This window comes from Lichenostomus cassidix, chromosome 9, assembly GCF_008360975.1.
Source record: "Lichenostomus cassidix isolate B80296 chromosome 9, HeHo_3.0, whole genome shotgun sequence".
NCBI classification, from domain to species: domain Eukaryota; kingdom Metazoa; phylum Chordata; class Aves; order Passeriformes; family Meliphagidae; genus Lichenostomus; species Lichenostomus cassidix.
The window spans coordinates 8,743,766-8,763,632 of NC_139490.1; the positions used below are offsets into that span (position 1 = coordinate 8,743,766).

Genomic DNA, 19,867 nt, shown 5'->3' on the forward strand with positions numbered 1-19,867 from the left:
GTCCCCGGACGGGGAATGCCAGGCGGACTGGCACTGCCAACCCTGTGCCAGCCCCCCCGGGCGGACTGGCCCAGGGACCCCCCTGCCCTACCTCCCCGCCGGCGGGGATGAGGTAAGGCTGGCGGGTGGCACAGGGCTGCTCCATTTGCATAATAATCTCGTTAATGGAGCCTGGCCTGCGGGAGAGCCGGGCTGGAGACACCACCCCCTCCCCGCCCCGCCGCCTCCCTCCGGCCCCGCCGCTCCGCCAGCCGCGGCGCGGGGCGCGGAGCGGAGCGCGGGGCGCGCAGCCGGACGGGGGCTGCGGAGCCGGCCAGCGCCCGGCAGCCTCCTTACACCCCCCGAGACAGCCGGTGAGCACCCCCAGGGCCCCCCGAGCATCCCATACAGCGTCCCCGAGCATCCCAGGCGGCGTGCCTCCAGCATCCCGGGAGCATCCCGCAAGTATCTCGGTGAGCAAACGACGAGCGACCCCCGAGTACCCGCGGACTTCCCGAAGCAGAACGAAGGACATCCCCTCAGCATTCCCCGAGTACCTCGGTGAGCACCCCGCGAGCAGCCCCGGGGAGCAGTCCCCGAGCCTGCCGGCGAGCGCTCCGCGAGCATCCCCCGAATATCCTGGGCATCATCCCGGGGAGCACTTCCCGAGCATCCCTCGAGCAACCTTCGAGCATGCCCCCGAGCACCACAGGCATCATCCCGGCGAGCATCTCCCTAGCACTTCCCGAGCATTTCCCTACCATCCCGGCAAGCACCTTCCCGAACATCCTGGACAGAATCCTCCGAGCATCGCGGGCAGCATTCCCCGTGAATCGTGGGCAACATCCCCCGGGCACCCCTGAGCATCCCCTAAGCATCTTGGGCAGCGTACTGAGCAGCATCCCCCGAGCTTCCTGGGCAAACCCCTGGCCCCCCCGCACACTGACGTGCCTGCTACCGTCCCCGCTAACTTTCCGACGGCAGCAGCTCCCTAGCATGGGCACTGCCGGGCTGCTGCGCCGGGGTACAACTTTGCCCAAGTTGTGGAAGAAACGGGGTTGGGGGGAGCCCGCTGGGGGGATACTGCTCAGCTCCCGAGCAGCTCTTTGTCCCCAGCCCGCCCTGCCCCACCTGCAAATCCGGATACCATTCTGCACCAAGCAAGACGCGGGGTCTTCTTTTGAAGCCCCCCCGCCCAACCCATCTATGTCCCCACCCTCCTTTCCCCATGGGCAGACCCCGTCCTCCCCAGCATGTCACCCCCGACAGACACCCCTGCCCATCGGGCAGCAGCCAGTGGAGATGGGTTGGGTGGATGGTGGTGGTGATCATGGGGAAGTGCTGTGAGGTGTCCACGGGATCCAGGGCTCCCCCCAGACTGGAATTAACTTTGCTCACACATCACACACCGCACCACAATTTGACACAACGCAATGCAACACGGCACACCACCACCCCACACAGCACAATGAAACACCACCCGCCATGGTGCAGCACCAAGCAAGCCAACGTGGGGCCGCACAACCTGATCCAGCCCACAGCACCCCAACCCAACACCTCCCCTCAAAAATCTCCCCAAAGTCTCTCTTCCCCAAGCTGCTCATCTCATCCGTACCCCACCCAGAGGGACTGGCAGCCCTGTGCACCCCCTCGCTGGGAATGGTTCTCATGGTGCTGTCTGAGGATGGGTTCACCGGACCACCCCAGATGACCACCCCAGATGTCCACCCAGCGTGGGTGCTCTGGCTAGAGTGCTGTGTGGGTTTGGGGGGGCTGGATGTGAAATTAGGTGTGCCAGGGGCTGAAACCTGCCTGGCATCATGCAGGCAGGACCCTGCCCTGGCACCAAAGGAACTGACAGAAGGGACAGCCTTGGGGTAGATGTACCACCAAGCTCCTGGCACTCTGGACAGTCCCAGTGCCAACAGTGGGGCATACATGGGGATGGATATACAGGCAGCAATGACGACAAGAAGCAACCCCCCCGCCCTTGCTCCTCCCAAACCACCCCCCATCCATCTCCTCTGCCTTTTCTAGGAGCTTCCTGACTCGCCCGGACATCCTCCACCACCTCCCCGTGACAGGCACGGCTCCAGCATGAACTGTGGGATGCCTGAGCCTACCCTCCACCTGCCCTGAGCCCCCCGCGCCTGTGCTGCCGGCGGGGAGCCCCATCCCCGGCCATGGAGAAGACCTACTCGTTGACAGCGCACTATGATGAGTTTCAGGAGGTGAAGTACGTGAGCAAGTACCAGAGCGGGACCTTGCCCAACGGCTTCGCCCTCCAGCTGGGCGCGGGGGCCAAGAAGCGCCGCGGGGGGCTGCCGCGCTGGAGCCGCCGGGAGGTCTGTTTGCTCTCAGGGCTGGTCTTTGCTGCGGGGCTCTGCGTCATCTTGACGTGCATGTTGGTCCTCAAGTACCTGGCGGCCGAAGGGGACAGCTACTGCCTGGAGGGGTGCCAGGAGAAGAAGGCCTTCCTGCGGGCATCCCGCTTCCTAAGCGCCAACATGGATGCTACCATCGACCCTTGCCAGGACTTCTACTCCTTCGCCTGTGGCGGCTGGCTCCGGCGGCACGGCATTCCCGAGGACAAGCTGGTGTACGGCACCATCGGGGCCATCGCCGAACAGAACGAGGCCAAGCTGCGGGCGCTGCTGAGCCGCCCCGTGCGGCGCCGAGCCCGCGCCTCGGCAGAGAGGAAGGTCAAGGAATTTTTTCGCTCCTGCCTGGACCGAGCTGAGATTGATCGGCTTGGTCCCCGGCCCATGCTGGAGGTCATCGGGGAGTGCGGTGGCTGGGACGCCCCTCCAGACCGCAGGGACATCAACGAGCTGCTCTACAAGACACAGGGGGTGTACAGCGCTGCCGTGCTCTTCTCCCTCACTGTCAGCCTGGACGAGAGGAACACTTCCCGCTACGTCATCCGGGTGAGGGCACCGTGCCGCTGCGGCTGCCCCCGACCCAGCCATCCACCAGAGCCGCTGACACCTGCCTGATGTCACTGTCCTTGTTGCAGTGCCGCTGGTGACTGTCCAGTGCGTAGGCTTGGCTGTAGCAGACGGCTGGGCTGGGGACCCCTCATGTCCTTGGGGACATTCCTCTCTTCCCATCATGGGATGCCTGTGTCAGGCTACCCTGGGGTGAGGGTGGCACCTCCAGGACAGGGCTGGGGACATGGGCAGGAGGATGTTCAGAGCCAGGTAGTGCTGCCTGCTTGGGTGTGGAGGACAGGCCAGCAGGACACCAGGGTCTCCAGAGTGCTGGCAGTCAAGCCCCTCACCTTGGCATTGTGGCTGCCATCTGTATGCAGGGGGCAAGCCCCAGGCAGGGGCAGGGAGATGCCCATCAATTCCCACAGCACTGTGTCAGGGCATTTGCCCGTGGCTTTCTCAGCCTTTCCCACCCCTGCCAGCCCATCTCCCTTGGCCTTTTGGTGCCACCAGCGTACAGGTGGACTTTATCTGGGTGGCCAAGCCTCTTGGCGGCTGTGGGGGTTCAATGGCGGGCATGGTGGGAGCACAGCAGGGATGTCATGGTATGTAGGTGGGCATAGTAGGGACAGGGTGAGCACGGGGGCGCATGATGATGGCATGGTGGAGACAAGGTAGTGGTGATAGTGAGGTCACTGAGGGGACACAGTGGTGGGGACGAGCCGCCCCGTTCCCTGTGAGGTGGTGTGGCTGAGGGCTGTGAGCGTGAGTGGGTGTGCGGGGCCAGGGCGGCGCGGTGCCGGCTCCGGTCCGCGCGTGTGTAACACTAGAGGGAGCGTCTGTCACAGGGAAAGGGTGGGCGGGCTGAGCGGGGACAGGGAGTGCGCGGGGTGGGACGCGGTGGGCGTCGGGGGAAGATGTACGTGACAGCCAGGGCTGGGGGTCAGGGCTTGGGGTGTCGGGGGGTGTGACTGGGGATGGGTGTGCGATGGGTGTGAGTGGACAGGGTGTGTGAGGGGACTGGGGATGTGCGGGAGGACTGCAGGTTTCAGCATCCGTCTGGGAAAGCAAAGAGGGCAGGGGTGATGAGGGAGATGGGGGAGGAAGGCTGGGGGTGCCCGTGGGTGTGCGGGCAGCTCTGTGGCTGTATGAGTGGAGGGGGGCTGGTGAAGTGGGACACGGGAGGCTGAGACAGGGAGACAGAAGGGGAGGCTGCGTGTTTCTGTGTGTGGAGGGGGCGTACCTATGTGCATGTGTGTGAGTGTACACAGATGTGCAAGGGTGCCCAGGTGTGGACATGGGTTAGAGGCTGTGCCTGTGGCTACAGGATAGCGAGGGCGTTTGTGAACAGCGAGGGTGTCCATGCAGCTCCCCATGCAGGCTGCAGCATAGGAGTGGGGCCGGCCATGTGGCAGGTGTGAGGACACCAGGGGGCAGGGATGGGGCAGAGTGTGGCGGCGGCATAGGACAGGCTGTGAGGCAGCCGAGGTGCCAGTCAGGCCATGGAGCAGGGGCCTCCCCCCTGCCCACCGCTCCCAGACTGATGCATGCTGCCTATGGCAGCTCTAACAGGAGGGAAACTGAGGCACTGAGACGCCCGTGCCTGGGGCTGTTCCACCACACTGCCACCCTTTGGCTCTGGCGGCACCAGGGGTACTCTGCGATATGTGGAAGGTGAGGGGTGCCTGGTTCAGCACAGCACCCCTCCCTCTGCTCACCCCCTGCCCCTATCTCTTGTCCCCAGATCGACCAGGATGGGCTGACCCTGCCCGAAAGGACCCTCTACCTGGGGCAGGATGAAGAGAGTGAGAAGGTGAGGGGTGCACACTGATGCCATGGGGACACCACGAGAGGGACTGGCACCCCACATGGGTGGCAGATAGAGGGCACCCCACTGCCAGCAGTGCTGGAGACTGGGGTACCACAGGGCAGTGCGGGTGGCACTGAACATCGTTCCCTCTGCACAGATCCTGGCTGCATACCGAGTGTTCATGGAGCGACTGCTCACCCTCCTGGGGGCTGAGCAAGTGGAGCAGAAAGCCCAGGAGATCCTGCAGCTGGAGCAGCATCTAGCCAATGTGAGGGGGATGTGTGCAATGAACTTTTTGGTGCTCGAGTCCAGCCCTTCGACATCCCAGTCACAGATTTTTGGGGACCTCCATGTCTGCTCCTAAGCAATCCCATTCCAATCCCTCCTTGGAATCCCTCCCTCCTCCCTCCACTCCCAGCCCTTGGGACCTTCATACCTGGAACTTGGGGATCTCAGCCTCTTGCAGTCCTCACGGCAGAGCCTCAGGGACCCAGAGTACCCCTAGAACATCCTGAGAACCCCCAGTCCAAGCCCTTGGGACAACCACTCCAGCCCCAGTTCACTCCTTGTGAACCCACTGCAGGCCCTTGTGGACTCCATACACAGGTCTTGGAGACTTCAGTCGGGACCTTGGGGAGCCCCTGTATCCATCCCACAGATACCCCAATTCTGCCAGCTCTCAGGGTCTCACTGGCAGCAGGGAGTGGGAAGGATGTGGGTCAGTAGCCCCTCTTGCCCCAGAGCTGTGCCCCATCCCAGTGCCCCATCCCAGTGCCCCATCCCTGTGTCACCCTCAAGGTGGGCATTGCAGTGGTGACAGCTATGCCCACCCTGTGCAGATCACAGTGTCTGAGTACGATGACGTGCGGAGGGACGTTGGCAGCATGTACCACAAAGTGACCCTGGCAGAGCTGCAGCGCATCACTCCCACGGTGAGTACTCCTGGTGACAGCCTGTCACCCCTGCCACCATCTGCCTGTGCCCCCTGCCACATGCCCTCCACACCCACCCCACCCCACCCCAGGAAAGTCCACTTGAGGATGAAGAATCCACTCTGCACTTTTCGGTGTGGGAAGGGGTGGTGGGAGCCTGGAAAGCCTGGAGGGAGTCCCCTGACTATGCCCACCCTGGCAGCTCAAATGGAAGCGCTTGCTGGACCGTATCTTCAATGACAACTTCTCAGAGGAGGAGGAGGTGGTGCTGCTGGCCACCGACTACATGCACAAGGTGTCCGACCTCATCCGTGTGACACCCAGCAGGTGAGGGGGGCTGGAACCCCCTGTGCCCCCAGCACCTTCCCCAGCCTGGCAGGGGGCACAGTATAGCTGTGGCTGGTACACCACTCCATCAACCTCCTCCTGGAGGAGGGAAGGCCGGGCTGGGCACAGGAAACACGAGGAAGCTCATGGGAGAAGGCACTGTTGTGAGCCCCACAGCATCCTGATTGTGCCTGCACACGTGGTGAGCCACCTGTGTTAGAGGTCACCAGACTCATCACACATCAGGGAGGGACACGGTGCCAGACAGGCCCTGTGCCCCCAGCCATGGCCCCGCTGTGTCCCAGAGCAGGGGTGTTCCCGAGCAGGGGTGTCCCCATCCTGCCGCATGCTCCCACCCTCTCCTGTGCCTGGGGACATGCTGGAGGCTGATCCTGCCACTGTCACAGGATCCTTCACAACTACATGCTGTGGCGCATCGTGGTGGTGCTGAGCGAGCACCTCTCCACCCCCTTCCGCGACGCCATCCACGAGCTCTCCAAGGAGATGGAGGGCAATGAGAAGCAGCTGGAGCGGGGTAAGATCTGCCTGAGCCAGGCCAACAAGCACTTCGGCATGGCCCTGGGCGCTCTCTTCGTTGAGGAGCACTTCTCCTCTGCCAGCAAAGCCAAGGTAGGTGATGCTGCTTGTGGGCATGAAGATACCATGATCTCCCATCACTTTTGCCAAAGTGCCTGCTGCCCCCACTAAGGGCTGTCTGGCCAGTGATGGGTAGTGAGGATGCTGTACCAGCACCATGGTGACCCATTATAGGTGCAGCAGCTGGTGGAGGACATCAAATACATCCTTGACCAGCGCCTGGATGAGCTGGACTGGATGGATGAGGAGACACGGAGAGCAGCCAGGGCCAAGGTAGTGGCCCCTAGCATGCACTCCTCTCCTTGCCCCCATCACCAGCTTGGGGCACAGGGGATGGGGGTCTAACCCACCACTCCTTTTGCCCACAGCTCCGGTATATGATGGTGATGATTGGGTACCCTGATTTCCTCCTGAAGCCAGAGGCCATTGACAAGGAGTATGAGGCAAGGGGTAGCCCAGGAGCTTGTGAGGGCCTGGGCACATGATGGGGGAAGACGGTCCCCACATCTGCATCAGGGTCTGTGGACAAGCCATCCCAAAACAAGCCCCCGCCTGGTGTTCTCTGTGCTCACCGCTGGCAGGGTGCCCCACATGGGCAATGCCATACAGTCCCTGGGCTCTGGGATGGTGTCTCCTTCTCCACATCACAGCCCCGAGAGCTCAGCCCCATCCTCAGCAAGGGCTGGGTGTGCCAGCATGGCGCAGGGACCCCACAGAGCTGACAAAGAAGCAGCTGCCCCTGTGGGCACACAGCATGGGACATGAGAACACACTTGTGACACATCCACACAGTCCCACACCCTGTGTCACCAAGGCTCACAGGGGTGGGAGGACACCACAGCCCTACACTCCACACTCTTGGGACTGGCATCTCCCCTGATGTGGCTGTGTCCCCACCAGTTTGAAGTGGATGAGAAGACCTACTTCAAGAACATCCTCAACAGCATCGCCTTCAGCATCAGGCTCTCGGTGAAGAAGATCCGTCAGGAGGTGGACAAGTCAGCGTGGGTATCCCCTTGCCCTGGGGGGACATGGAGGGGCACAGCATGGCCCCACCAATGCCCCCTGTCCCCATGCCTGGATGCACCCCACAAGGTGTAGGCAGAAGGGCACAGGGATGCCAGGAGTGCCACCCAGCTTTGCAAAGGGATGGCACTTCCATGTCCCTCTGTGTCCACAGTCCAGCACCGCTGTCTCTCCTTGCAGGTGGCTGCTGCCTCCCCAGGCACTGAACGCCTACTACCTGCCCAACAAGAACCAGATGGGTGAGCAATGCCTGCCCCAAATCTGCCCCTGGGGCAGGAGCAAGGAGGATCTGGGATGGGGACATGGGCCGGGGTCCTCTGGCACTGAATGATGCTGTGGGTGGGTACAGGACAGGGTAACCCCCAACTACAGTGTTGTCCTGTGTCCTCAGTGTTCCCTGCTGGCATCCTGCAGCCCACCCTCTACGACCCTGAGTTCCCGCAGTGAGTGTGGGGCTGGGGGGTGGCCAGGGGTTGCCATGTCCTGGGGTCACCCCCCTAAATCCCTGCCAGCACTGTGCTTTCTCCATCCTCTCACCTCTGCTCCCCACCAAACAGGTCACTGAACTATGGTGGGATTGGCACCATCATTGGTCACGAGCTGACCCACGGCTACGATGACTGGGGTGAGTGTTCCTCCCATATCCTGCCAGGACGGGAGGTGGATGAGCTGGGGCATCCAGGCAGGACTCCTGGGTCCCTTGGGACTATTGGTGGTGGCGGTGTCCTTGGCAGGGGGACAGTATGACCGGCATGGGAACCTGGTGCACTGGTGGACGGAGCGGTCGTACAGCAAGTTCCTGAAGAAGGCACAGTGCATTGTCAACCTCTACGACAACTTCACCGTCTACAACCAGAGGGTGAGACCCCCCTTAACCACCAGGCAATGCCCAGCAGGACACACACTGTCCCATGGTGGGATCCCTGCTGCTCCATCGCTGGGGCTGGATGCCTGCATGACTCTGCCATGCCCAGCCCTGCGATTCAACAACTCATCACACCTCATCTTGGAAATTCCTTGGGGCGCTGGGTGCAGCCTCTTTGCCAGGGTGGGGATGGGGAGATACCTGGCTGGGGGGACACCTCTGTTCACTCCATAATTTCTTCTCTCTTTTCAGGTGAATGGCAAACACACACTGGGGGAGAATATCGCTGACATGGGGGGACTCAAACTTGCCTACTACGTAAGTGTCACCCCACCCCAGGTGTCACAGCCATGGGACAGCTGTTTAGGTCATCCCATTGAATGGAGAGGAGATCCCCCAGCCCCTCCTTGCTGCCTGCAGCAGAGAGTGGGCATGATCCTTGATGCTGGGGACTTGGGGCTCAGGATGGGCTTGGGGGAGTGCCCAAGCCATGCTGAGGGCACCCCTTGTTCTCCAGGCCTACCAGAAGTGGGTGAGGGAGCACGGCCCCGAGCACCCCCTGCACCACATGAAATACACACACGACCAGCTCTTCTTCATCGCCTTTGCCCAGGTGAGCCCCTGTCCTCCTCACATGTAACAGGTACCAGGGCAGGAGGCCCCAGTGTGGGGCCAGATGCCCAAAGGGAAACGGAGAGAGCCATGGGGGATCCAGGGCCCATGGCCAGGAGCCAGGCTCATTTGCATCAGTGAGTTCTGGTCTCAGGGTACACAGCGCAGCCCTGCATGAGCACCCCACACTGTCCCATCGCTCCTGTGGACCCTATAATAATAAATGTGTGTCCCACATGACCTCCAGAGGCTCCACAGTAACAAATGCACACAATCCCAAACTTCTAGGAAACCCTGCAGCCAGGCAGCTTACAACCCAGGAGGCCCTACAATAACAAACACGCCTCCATGCTCTCCCAACCTACTTATACCATACACACAGGCCCCTGGGAAACCCTACAATAATAAATACAACCAGGGCAACACTGCCCTCAACCCCTAGCAGCCAGAAGGGCCATCGTGCCCTGGTGGTTGCCAGGACCCAGGGTGCCCCATGTGGCTTGTCCATGGAGCCTTTCTCCCCTGCAGAACTGGTGCATCAAGCGGCGATCCCAGTCCATCTACCTGCAGGTGCTGACAGACAAGCACGCCCCGGAGCACTACAGGTACTGGGTGCTCCCAGAATCGGCTGGGGCTGGGGGCATAGTGGGTGCCAGCCTTCCCCACAGGTGTCAGGGCTGTACAAAGTGTGGTGAGCACCCTTTGAAGTGCTGGTGCCAGCAGATTTTGGGTGATATCACTGGGGCGGGGGAAAGGGTGCTGCTGGGGTGAGCATGTGCCCTGAGAGGGGTGCAAGGCAGCAGTGGGGGGAGCAGCAGGTGCTCAGCTCTGAGGCTCCCTCCTCTCCTGGCAGGGTCCTGGGCAGTGTCTCACAGTTTGAGGAGTTTGGACGGGTTTTCCACTGCCCCAAGAACTCACCCATGAACCCAGTGCACAAGTGCTCTGTGTGGTGAGGCTGATCCCCCTCTGGCAGGCTGGGACCCTACATCCCCACCCCTGCCTGAGTGACACCCTGTGCCCATTCCTCACATTCCCATCTCCCCTTCCTATTCTCCAGGCAAAGGGGGCACCCCAAAGGCAGGCACCTGTCGTAGGGGTGGAGGCAGCAGAGAAACACTTGGGTTGGGCAGCTGCCTCCTACTCATCCCCCTCCTTGCCACTGCCCTGGGCACTGGGTGGGCCTCAGTCCCCATGGAGGAACGAGGGCACACCCAGACACCCCTGTACCCCCTTTTCTGTCCACCCACCCCAAAACCTTCATCCAGCGCTACCACAACCAGCCCAGTGCTGGTCAAGGCAGGGGGAGCAATCCAGAGTCACCATGGGGCTGCCCCATGCCAAAAGCCTCCCCTGTACAGTGCCCTCCCCAGCATACCCCATGCCAACCCCATCCTGTCCCCACACCAGCCCTGCCGGGGGGCACAGCAGCAGAGCCAGAGCTGGGCGATGCCAGCCCGGCTGGAGCGTGGGCACATGGACACTGCTGTATTTTTCGCTGCTGTTTCTGGTCAATAAAGCACTGGATATGCTGGGTGGTTGCCAGGGGCCGTGACCAGGGCATGGGAGCAGTGGAGAGCACCCCCAGCCCTGCCCACATGGCACAGGCACCCCCACTCCACGAACACTCCAGTCTCACCAGTGTCACATCCTGTGTTTATTTAACACTATATTTAACACCCCAGTGCCTGAGATTCGGTGTCCCCATGGCTGCTGCATCCAGAGAAGGGATGTCGCTGTTGAGCCGCTAGCAGAGAGAAGGACCCAAGTTCTCAGTGTGGCAAGAAAGAGAGTTTATTATTTTGATTTCAATATATATATAGACTTTTTAGAGGTCGCCCAGATTGGTCAGTCAGAAACCTCCCCCTAGGCCTGATTGGCCAGGCCTGAACTCTCCAAATCTCGAGACACTCTGAAAAACATCCATGTTCTCACGAAAAAAACCCCTGCTAGCCACACACGGATCCTTCAGAAAGTTGCCATCTGCCTGCAGTCGCCACACCATGGGGAGGGGGGGAATGTGAGCCTGTCCCGTGGGATCAGTGGAAGAGGGGCAGGAGGAGGGCGGGCAGGAGCAGGGCCAGGGGGGTGGCACAGATAACAGGGGCAGAGTTCCGCTGGCGGCAGTTGGTGTAGGGCTCGAGGCAGGCGGCATAAGCCATGACATGGGCCACGCAGGTCTGCTCCTGCACTCCGTGGAACAGGTGGGCCATGGGGCCCTTGGCCAGGATGGCCACATCTTCACCGCCATGGGTCTCCGAGTCGAGGGGCACGGCCGCCTGTGGGTGGTACTCATACTGCACTGGGGAGTGGAGAGGAGAGGGTGAGGGGAGCAGTGATGGCCCCCAGCCCCACCCCACCACCTAGCTGTGGTCTCTGTGCTCTCACTGGCTTCGTCATGGTCCACGTCGGGCCGGACAGAGCCTGGGTATCCCGGCCCATTCCCGTAGAGGATGGATGTGTAGTTCTTCCCATCAAAGGCTGTTTTGGGGGCCAGACCTAGGGAGGGGGTAATGGAGGGGGAGGTTCAGCCAAGGAACACCTGTATCACCCCTCTGGCCGCAGTCAGGGTGCCACAGGGCCGGCAGTGCCCAGCACAGTGCAAAGTCCCACCAAAGATGGAGGAGCCGCGCAGGGTGTAGCCACCGAAGGAGAAGACATGCGAGTGGTCAGCAGTGACAACGGTGAGGGTCTCAACCTCGTCTGTCAGGGCACCCGCCCGCTCGATGGCCAGGTCGAACTCCACCGCCTCCGTCAGTGCCTTATGGGCTGCACCATCGTGGTGGCCGTGGTCGATTCTGCCACCTGCAGAAGGATGCCCACAGTGGGCTGGGGACTGACGGCAGCACCCCCAACTCCTACCCCCACTCTACACCCCCCTCACTGGCCCCAGGGGAACGAGCCCCAGCTTATCTTCCACAAAGAGGTAGAAGCCTTTGGGGTTCCTGCTCAGGATGGTGATGGCCGCCTCCATCATCTCGGTGAGCGACGGGTCCAGGGTGGTGTTACGCACCAGGCTGTACTTCATGTCTCCGGGTTCAAAGAGACCTGTGAGGGGATGTGTTGGGGACAACCTCAGTGCCTGAGTGTCCCAGTGCCTGTTGGGTCCTGGCACAGGGGTCATTTGTTACCCATCAAATAATTCACGCTGGGGTCGGCCGCAGCAGCCAGCATCTCTGTCCTGTTCCAGACATAGCGGGCACCCTGCAGGTGAATCCCTTGGGGTGAGTAGGTGCCTGGCCCTGTGCCAGGGGCAGTGGGCAGAGGACTGTCCCTGCTGCGTCACCCACCGGCCGTGCCTCCAGCCACATGTCGATGAGGTTTTTCCCATCCTCGCGTATCCCATTCTGCCCGCTGTAGGTGGGATACTCAGGATCAGGGGTCCCCACGGGGGTCATGTATTTCCGACCACCACCCAGGATCACCTGGAGGGGATGAGGTGGATGAAGTGTTAGTGAGGGCACCTTGAGCAGGGTCTGTCCCTGCTCCCCTCGTCCCGTGTACGAGAGCTCACGTTGATGTCAACGTTGTGGACCAGCTGCCAGGCAATGTCCTTGCAGCCCTCCTGCCGTGCCTCCTGGGGCATGCTGGCATCCGCGTACCAATTCCTGTTCACCACGTGCGCGTAGTTCCCCGCGGGCGACGCGTGCTGCACCCGAGTCGATGTCACAACGCCCACAGCCTTCCCTGCCAACCCCTGCACATCAGGCCCCGCCGAGGGTGACACCGGGTCCCCACCACCAAGCTATGGGATGCTTGGGGGGGGAAAGCCCCCAGTGCGACACCGCATGTCCCCACAGGATCGCCCCAGACCCACATCCCCCATTACCAGCTTTGCGGGCTCGCTCCAGCACTGAGATCACCTCGTTGCCAGTTGTGGTGTTGCACTGTGAGTGGCGGGCGGCTGCGCTCACCCCGATGGTCTCATAGTTGCCCTTCACCCCGCAGAGATAGGCTGTGGCTGTCCCTGCGCTGTCAGGGACCTGCCTGTCCACGTTGTAGGTCTGCCGAGGACAGAGGGGCTCAGGGCAGGGGGCCACAGTGGGGTGTCCCCCCAGCACTCCCTGCTACACTCATTCACTCACCCATGGGCACATGTGGGATGGGGAGGGAACCCACGCACAGCATACCTGCATCCCTGGGGTGCCAGCAGCCCCATGCCTGGGATAACCATGGCCCCATGCCCAGGATCACCACAGCCCCTGTCCAGCATGCTGGAATTTACCTTGGAGAGAGCCACATAGGGGAAAGCATCCAGGGCAAGAGGGGTCTCAGGGCCCAGCTTTCCCTTCTGCTGCCCCTTAAGGATGCGGGCGGCTGTGATGCTGGGGATCCCGAATCCTGGACAGAGACAGATGGTCCTGGTCACCCTCTGGACCAGGTGCCCTCCACGCATGGCACTCAGCAGAGCACTGACCATGTCAGCCTGCTTGCTGGGGATGCCAGTGAGACTCACCATCCCCAAGGAAAAGGATGAGGTTTTTGGCTTCGCGTATCCTGGGCTGGATTTTGAAGGAGGCTTCAATGGCTGCAGCTGCCTGCCTGTTCCAGAAGGATGGATTCTCCTCCTCCTCTGGGACAGCGCAAACACCCATCATTTCCAGCTCACCAGCACCTGCATCCCTGGGGACCCCTGCAGGGTAGCCACATCCCAGGGATACTAGTTCCCTGGGCACTCTTGTGCTGGGGCCTCCTCTCACGTGGACCAAGTGGTGCAGGGGGCTATTCGGGGTGGGGGGAGACCATGCAGGCTTGCACCCACTGCCTGACACTAGGGTCCTTGGGCAGGGAACAAGGGGGGCAGCAAAGCTGGACATGATGGGGTGTTATCTGGTGAGTGGGATGGGGCCAAATCCATGGTAGGGGGTGGTGATAGAGGATACAGGCACTTCCCCCAGACCAGCCCCCATCTCAGAAGCAAGCAATAACCTGGGGGAAAACTGGTTCAAGGACCCCAGAAGAGCAGGGGTAACCCCTATTTGTCCTTACACAGCTGGGCAGGCCCAGCTCCCTATCCCAATCCCTCCTTGTGGCCAGCCAGGCTGACACCCTGCTTCCCCAGGCACCCACTGCAGCCAGCCGGGCACCCATCCCCATCCTTGTCCCCACCTGGGATGACAGCAGTGCCGAGCCCTGTGCAGAGGCAGAGCGTGAAGGATGCCAGCAGCAGCATGGTGAGATCTGACAGCCCAACGCTGCTGGCAGTGTCTGTAACTCAGCAGATCCAGGGAGGGACTTTGGACAGGGATCAGCCCTAGCAGGGTGTGTGGAGGAGTTCAGCACATCTCGGCTGGGCAGCTCGCACAAAGGCCACGGGGCTGGGCTGGGGACACCTCCTCGGCACAACACCCTGTGCCTGCTGGGCACTGATGGCTTGGGGCACAGACAGATGCAGGGATAAGAGGATGTGGAGTGCTGGCAGGAAATCCTGCCCCAGTCACAGTGCTGAGGGGGAATGCCCTGTCCTGGGGCAGCACAGGCAGCACTGAGCACTGGGACAATGGTGGTACAGGGAGCACCTGGGATCACTCATGCACCAAACACCCTGCTCTCTGCCCAGGCTTTCTTAGCAATAAATCAATAGATGTGAACTAAAACTCTGCTCCTTGCTCAGCCCTTTCCAGGAACATACCAACCCTTGTGTACTGTGCCTCAACCAGGCAAGGCTGGGGAGGACATGGCCTCCCCTCACCTGCATTTTGTCATCTCCTTCATCCCAGTGCCTCCAGTGCTGGTCCCAGGAGCCACAACCAGCTGAGAAGCAGGCATAGGGCAGCACCTCAGAGGTGACCACCACTGTGAACCTTTGCATGGCAGATGGTGACAAACAACCTGCGTTTTATTGCATCCCTTGGTTCTGGCCACAGTGGGACTCAACCAGAGCCTCTCAGCCCCCCACCACGAGAGCAGCCATGCAGAGGGCCAGGAGGGCGAGCAGGGGCTGTGGGGAGCACTGTGTGCCATGGGAAGCCCTGCGGGCTGCCCTGCACCCGGGCTCTGCGGCGTAGGGCTCGAGGCAGGCGGCGTAGGCCATGGCATGGGCAATGTAGTGCTGCTCCTGCACCCCGTGGAAGAGGTGGGCCATGGGGCCCTGGGCCAGCACCACCACGTCCTCCCCGCTGTGAGTCTCTGTCTCCAGGGGCACTGCTGCCTGCTGCCTGTAGTCTTTGTCCTCTGCAAGAGGGAAGAGGAGAAATGGGGCTGGGGGTATGGCTCCCTGACACCTCACAGGGGTGGGGAAACAGCTTCCATCACTCCTGCATCTGTGCAATTCCTGCCCAAGTGACTCCTCAGCCTTGCAGTGGCACCAGAACCCTGTGTGGCCCCTGTGGTCATGCCACTGGGATGCTGTCCCCAGCCACCCCGTGGGTCTGCCACATTCCCAGCAGACTCCTACCCGCAGCAGGGAGGCTGGCGGCTGGACGGACCCCGTCACGGATGCTGTAGCCAGGACCATTGCCATAGAGGATGCTGGTGTAGGCTCGCTTGTCCTTGGCTTTCTTGGGGGCCAGCCCTGGCACAGAAAAAGGCATTGTCACCTCCTGTCCCAGCTAGGTAACTCTCCCCAGCTCCCTGCCTGGGCCACCTCAACCTTCCATGGAGCAAAACGGTGAGGTGGGAAGAGGGATACTCACTGCCCCTCCCCAAGACCCACCGAAGATGGAGTTGCCACGGGGTGTGCTGCCCCCAAAGGTGAAGACGTGGGAGTGATCAGCTGTCACCACGGTCAGGGTGTCAGCGGGGGAGGTGAGCTCGCCTGCCCGCGCCACCGCCCGGTCCAGCATCACGGCCTCCATCAGTGCCTGCTTGGCCCGGCCACTGTGGTGGCCATGGTCGATCCTGCCACCTGCACGGGGAACATGGCCATGACCCTCTCCCTGGTGCCCTCAGATGGCCACCTGCTCCCAGGACTCACATCCCACCCCAGCCCCAGCCACACTGCCCGCCTGGAGCTACTCATCTTCCACAAAGAGGAAGAAGCCATTGGGGTTCCTGCGCAGGATGCGGATGGCCTTTTCTGTCATCTCCACGATGGAGGGGTCCGTGGATGTGTTGCGGTTCAGCTCGTACCTCATGTCCTTGGGCTCGAAGAGGCCTGGGGGAGCAGGGTGAGGGGGAGTCCATGCTGGGGCTGCTTTGTGCCCCTGCTCACACCTCTGGAGAGGGGAGGAGGCAGCATGGCCAGTGGTGAAGGCAGTGATGCTCCTACCCATAAGGTGGCTCACAGAGTCATCTTCCACTGCATCCAGGCCCTTCTTGTCCCAGACATAGCGGGCACCCTGCCAGTGAGAGCAGAGCCAGTGCCAACAGCACACACCCCGTGCCCCAGTTCACATCCCCTCTTCCCTGGCACACTACCTTCTTGGCACTCAGCCATTCAGCAATCAAGTCCCGGCCATCCTTCCTGATGCCATTCTGATCTGGGTCTTCCGGGTACTCAGGGTCCGGAGTCCGTGTGGGGGTCATGTACATCCTCCCGCCGCCCAGGATCACCTGCCGGGGAGCTCAGCAGACCCTCCCAGTGCTCCTGGTGCCCCTCCCTCCCACTCCCGCTCCCCAGCTCACGTTGATGTCGGTGTTGTGCACCAGCTGGTCGGCGATGTCCTTGCAGCCATCCCGCAGGGCCTCCTTGGGCATGTTGGCATCGGCATACCAGCTCCGGCTGGCCGAGTGCGCGTAGGCTGCCCCGGGGGACGCGTGCTGCACCCGCGTGGTCGTCACGATGCCCACTGACTTGCCTGCGGCACGGGCAAGCATTTTACAGGGAGTTCATCCAGCCCTGCTTGGTATGGGATGGCCATGCCAGGCTCTCCAACAGGGTTTCCTGCTGCCCCATACCCGCCAGCCTGGCCCGGTGCAGGATGGAGTCCACCTCGTTGCCAAAGGTGGTGCGGCATTTTCCATAGACGGCTGCCCCGCTCAGCCCCAGAGTCTTGGCATTGGCCTTCACCCCGCAGAGGTAGGCAGTGCCCGTGCCAGCGCTGTCGGGCACCTGACGGTCAATGGTGTAGGTCTGGAAGCAAGATGGGTCCAGTGGGATTTCAAGCAGAGGCAGCAGGACTGTCCCCCCCAGCACTGCCCCACTCACCTTGGCCAGGGCCACGTGGGGAAAGGTCTCCATGGCCAAGACGTTCTCCTCGCCCGAGCCGCCGGACAGCTGCCCCTGGTAGATCCGAGCTGCTGACATGGTGGACAGCCCCATGCCTGTGGGCATGTCCGAGTCACAGGGTGGCAGGGGGCTGGGACCAGGGACAGCCCTGCCCTCCGCAGGCACTCCCTGGAGATTTGCACCAGCCCCATCTTCTCACCAGCCACATCCCCTGTTGGGGAGCTGCAGGCCCTGCCAGGGACCCAGGGCACCACTCACCGTCACCCATGAAGAGGATGATGTTTTTGGCCCGCTGTGCTGCTGGCTGCAATGCCAGGGCCAACTCCAGCCTCCTCCTGGCCCCCTTATTCCAGTAGCCTGGAGTCTTTTCAGCATCTGCAGGTGAGAGCAGAGCTGGAGGCCTCCAGGGTTACCCCCAGGGGTCCAGGGTGGGTATCTCCACCCGGTGTGAATTAAGCTGCTATAAACCTCCTCCATGGGGGACTAGGAATCCCCTGGAGATCAGCATGGTCTTCGGCACCCCAGCATTACTCAGAAACCACCTGCAGAGGGGCTGGCTGTGGCTATTGGCCACTTGATGTGAAGTCAGGGATGGGGGTGAAGAGCAGCAGGGATGGGCGGGCAGGGCCTGCTTTGGCAGGGGGGCTGAGACCACCCCATTCAAAGGTTCTGATCTCAGACCACCCTGAGGCAGCTGTGAGGGTTCCCCTTTGCTGGTATCTTTGGGGAGGTGACGTGATCCCTGGAGATCCCCAGGGAAGTGACACCAGCCCCAGCATCCCCCCACAAAGGTTCTTACCCCACTGTCCCACACGTCCCCTGTCCCCAGAGGCTGCAGCAGCGATCTTGGCAAGGAAGCAGAGGAGAAGGTAGGTTCCAGGGGAAAGCGGTCGCCCCATGCTGCCCACCCCAGCTCCCTCCTGGAATGCTGCCTGTGTCCAGGGCGAGGGGACAGCCCTTTATGGCTCTTCCCTGTCCCGTGAGACGATGGGCTGATAACATTCATGGACTATCTCGCAGCCCTTTCAGGGCCCTCCCAAAGCCCTCGGCCCCCCTGGGGCCATCCCTGCCCCCCACCCGAAAGGCAGGACCTCCAGCCTCTCCCTGGGGACCAGGGCACCTCTGGGCCCCAGCTCCCATGGGGGCGGCTGCCTGCAGGACCCCGGGGAGCAGCAGGGCAAAGGGCTGTTATTGCAGACAGGCTGAGCTGGGCCAGGCTGGATTTGCCTGGTTTTCCCTTGAAACAAACCCAAGGAGGGGGACACTGGGCTGAGGGGTAGGGGGTGGACACCCTGGCTTTGGTGTCAGTGCCTTCCGATCCCCTCTCCCAGCAGACAGTCACACTGCCTGTCAGCTCCTGGGACAGCTGGTACCTGACATGCTGGGTGCTCTGTGGCAGCCCATGCCAGCACACCTGCACAGTGTGGTGGGGGACATGGGGATGGACAGCAGGCATAGGTGGCTGGAGATGGTAGAGGTCAGTTGGTCAGTGAGGTGCTGCATGCAAGGACATGGTGCCATAGAGTCCCTGAGAAGGGTTAGGCTGGAGGCCAAGGTGTGAGGGACTGAAGCAGACACATGAGGACTTCTGGTGAAGGCTCAGACTGGGAATACCTGCTGGATCAGCTGGGAACACATGTCCTGATCTCAGACCTTCTGGCCAAGCATATCTGAGGCTGGGACAGGCAGTGAGGCCACTTGGACTTCATAATGCCTGGGAAGTGGCAGGCAGGGGAAGGCAGGGGGCTGTCTGGAAGATGAGTTACTGCTGGGATTCTCCAGCTGGGGGAACATGGAGGGCACAAAATAAAACCTGCACAAGCTTCACACATGGCTGCTGACCTGGCTTTTATTACATGACACACATCCCTACAAGAAACCCTCCTGCACAGCCCCACAGCTGCATCCCACTGCATCCACATCCCACCTGGGACGGTGGAGCCAGCCTCTCTCCCCTCCTGGGGACATGTATCCCCACTCAGTCCTCACCACAGACACCTGAAGCTGGGGATGGACACCAATGCCTTAAAAAAACATTAAGAAAGCATCAAGCTAAAAATACTCGAGAGTAGAAATGTTCTGCCTGGGGCAGGCTCAAGCCCTGAGCCCCGCTCCCAGCTGGAGTTAAAATCCAAACCAGAAATAAAACCACAATGGTTTTAAAAGTCAAATCCCCAAAGTCCTTGTGGGTCCCTTCTGTCTCCAGCGGGTGCCAGTGCAGGGCCTGGGAGGTGAGGGAGCATCGGCAGCAGGAACCCTTGGAGGCAGGGCTCTCACTTGTCTGAGCTTGGCCTCTTGAGCAGGGCACTGTACTTGAGAGGGCCACCATCCGCCGTCAGCACTACCTCCACCAGCGTGAAAATGGTGATCACCTTCAGCAAGGGAGAGAAAGAGAGAAAAGAGGGTTTTCAGGTGGTTTGGCATCACACCAAGATTTGCTTAGAGCTGTGCTGGCTTTTGCTGCCTCCACCAGTGCACCCTTGAGGAAGCAAGGAATGAGGATTCAGCTAGCTCTGCTGGGGTCAATGGTGCTCCTGGGGCTGCAGGCAGCATCCTCAAGGGTAACAACATGTGCTCTGACACCAGCCAGGGAACCCAAAGCAACCTAAATGAGACTCCCAAAACATCCTCACTTATCCCAGCTTGATCAGGCCCCACTCTTGCTCTCCACACAGTCTGGGA

The 19,867-nt window shown here is 61.4% G+C and overlaps 4 protein-coding genes across 5 annotated transcripts in view; 1 reads left to right on the forward strand and 3 right to left on the reverse strand.

The window, feature by feature from the left end:
- On the forward strand, nucleotides 1-10,713 carry ECEL1 (endothelin converting enzyme like 1). The gene is made up of 18 exons (XM_085069256.1): nucleotides 1-540; nucleotides 2,017-2,906; nucleotides 4,654-4,722; nucleotides 4,877-4,987; nucleotides 5,559-5,651; nucleotides 5,854-5,978; nucleotides 6,386-6,608; nucleotides 6,750-6,848; nucleotides 6,944-7,018; nucleotides 7,476-7,579; nucleotides 7,782-7,840; nucleotides 7,993-8,044; nucleotides 8,159-8,226; nucleotides 8,336-8,460; nucleotides 8,719-8,784; nucleotides 8,984-9,079; nucleotides 9,607-9,683; nucleotides 9,932-10,713. The coding sequence occupies exons 2-18, from the start codon at nucleotides 2,163-2,165 to the stop codon at nucleotides 10,029-10,031; spliced, it is 2,286 nt and encodes a 761-aa protein (XP_084925382.1). The 5' UTR covers nucleotides 1-540; nucleotides 2,017-2,162; the 3' UTR covers nucleotides 10,032-10,713.
- A 388-nt stretch (nucleotides 10,714-11,101) lies between these two features.
- LOC146433205 (intestinal-type alkaline phosphatase-like) lies at nucleotides 11,102-14,336 on the reverse strand. 2 transcript variants are annotated; one of them, XM_085069261.1, is made up of 11 exons: nucleotides 14,185-14,336; nucleotides 13,532-13,648; nucleotides 13,301-13,416; nucleotides 12,905-13,079; nucleotides 12,590-12,762; nucleotides 12,366-12,500; nucleotides 12,207-12,279; nucleotides 11,989-12,123; nucleotides 11,689-11,880; nucleotides 11,464-11,574; nucleotides 11,102-11,377 (listed from the first exon to the last, which is right to left on the reverse strand). In XM_085069261.1, exons 1-11 carry the CDS (start codon nucleotides 14,246-14,248, stop codon nucleotides 11,115-11,117), a joined length of 1,554 nt encoding a protein of 517 aa, XP_084925387.1. In that variant the 5' UTR covers nucleotides 14,249-14,336; the 3' UTR covers nucleotides 11,102-11,114. The 2 variants fall into 2 exon arrangements, with proteins under 2 accessions (XP_084925387.1, XP_084925388.1); XM_085069262.1 differs by having other exon boundaries at nucleotides 11,283-11,372.
- A 139-nt stretch (nucleotides 14,337-14,475) lies between these two features.
- Nucleotides 14,476-19,153, reverse strand: LOC146433206 (intestinal-type alkaline phosphatase-like). The gene is made up of 12 exons (XM_085068780.1): nucleotides 19,113-19,153; nucleotides 18,800-18,888; nucleotides 17,444-17,560; nucleotides 17,165-17,280; nucleotides 16,915-17,089; nucleotides 16,642-16,814; nucleotides 16,435-16,569; nucleotides 16,286-16,355; nucleotides 16,039-16,171; nucleotides 15,731-15,924; nucleotides 15,473-15,589; nucleotides 14,476-15,249 (listed from the first exon to the last, which is right to left on the reverse strand). Exons 1-12 carry the CDS (start codon nucleotides 19,151-19,153, stop codon nucleotides 14,963-14,965), a joined length of 1,647 nt encoding a protein of 548 aa, XP_084924906.1. The 3' UTR covers nucleotides 14,476-14,962.
- Nucleotides 19,019-19,867, reverse strand: part of DIS3L2 (DIS3 like 3'-5' exoribonuclease 2) — a 180,832-nt gene continuing 179,983 nt past the window's right edge. Inside the window, exon 22 of the mRNA XM_085069257.1 lies at nucleotides 19,019-19,557. Within this exon, the coding sequence (XP_084925383.1) occupies nucleotides 19,459-19,557 (99 nt within the window). The 3' untranslated portion in view covers nucleotides 19,019-19,458. The remainder of the gene's footprint in view (nucleotides 19,558-19,867) is intronic.

Bases quoted from the DNA above. Each gene is read 5' to 3' on its own strand.
- ECEL1 (XM_085069256.1), top strand. From the start codon at position 2,163: ATGGAGAAGACCTACTCGTTGACAGCGCACTATGATGAGTTTCAGGAG. The intron at 2,907-4,653 runs GTGAGGGCACCG...TCTTGTCCCCAG, and splicing joins CTTCCCGCTACGTCATCCGG to ATCGACCAGGATGGGCTGAC. The intron at 6,849-6,943 runs GTAGTGGCCCCT...TTTTGCCCACAG, and splicing joins GGAGAGCAGCCAGGGCCAAG to CTCCGGTATATGATGGTGAT.
- LOC146433205 (XM_085069261.1), bottom strand. From the start codon at position 14,248: ATGCTGCTGCTGGCATCCTTCACGCTCTGCCTCTGCACAGGGCTCGGC. The intron at 12,501-12,589 runs GTGAGCTCTCGT...CATCCCCTCCAG, and splicing joins TCCACAACGTTGACATCAAC to GTGATCCTGGGTGGTGGTCG. The intron at 11,575-11,688 runs GTGGGACTTTGC...CCCCCTCCCTAG, and splicing joins GCGCGGCTCCTCCATCTTTG to GTCTGGCCCCCAAAACAGCC.
- LOC146433206 (XM_085068780.1), bottom strand. From the start codon at position 19,153: ATGTCCCCAGGAGGGGAGAGAGGCTGGCTCCACCGTCCCAG. The intron at 16,570-16,641 runs GTGAGCTGGGGA...GCTCCCCGGCAG, and splicing joins TGCACAACACCGACATCAAC to GTGATCCTGGGCGGCGGGAG. The intron at 16,356-16,434 runs GTAGTGTGCCAG...TCTCACTGGCAG, and splicing joins AATGGCTGAGTGCCAAGAAG to GGTGCCCGCTATGTCTGGGA.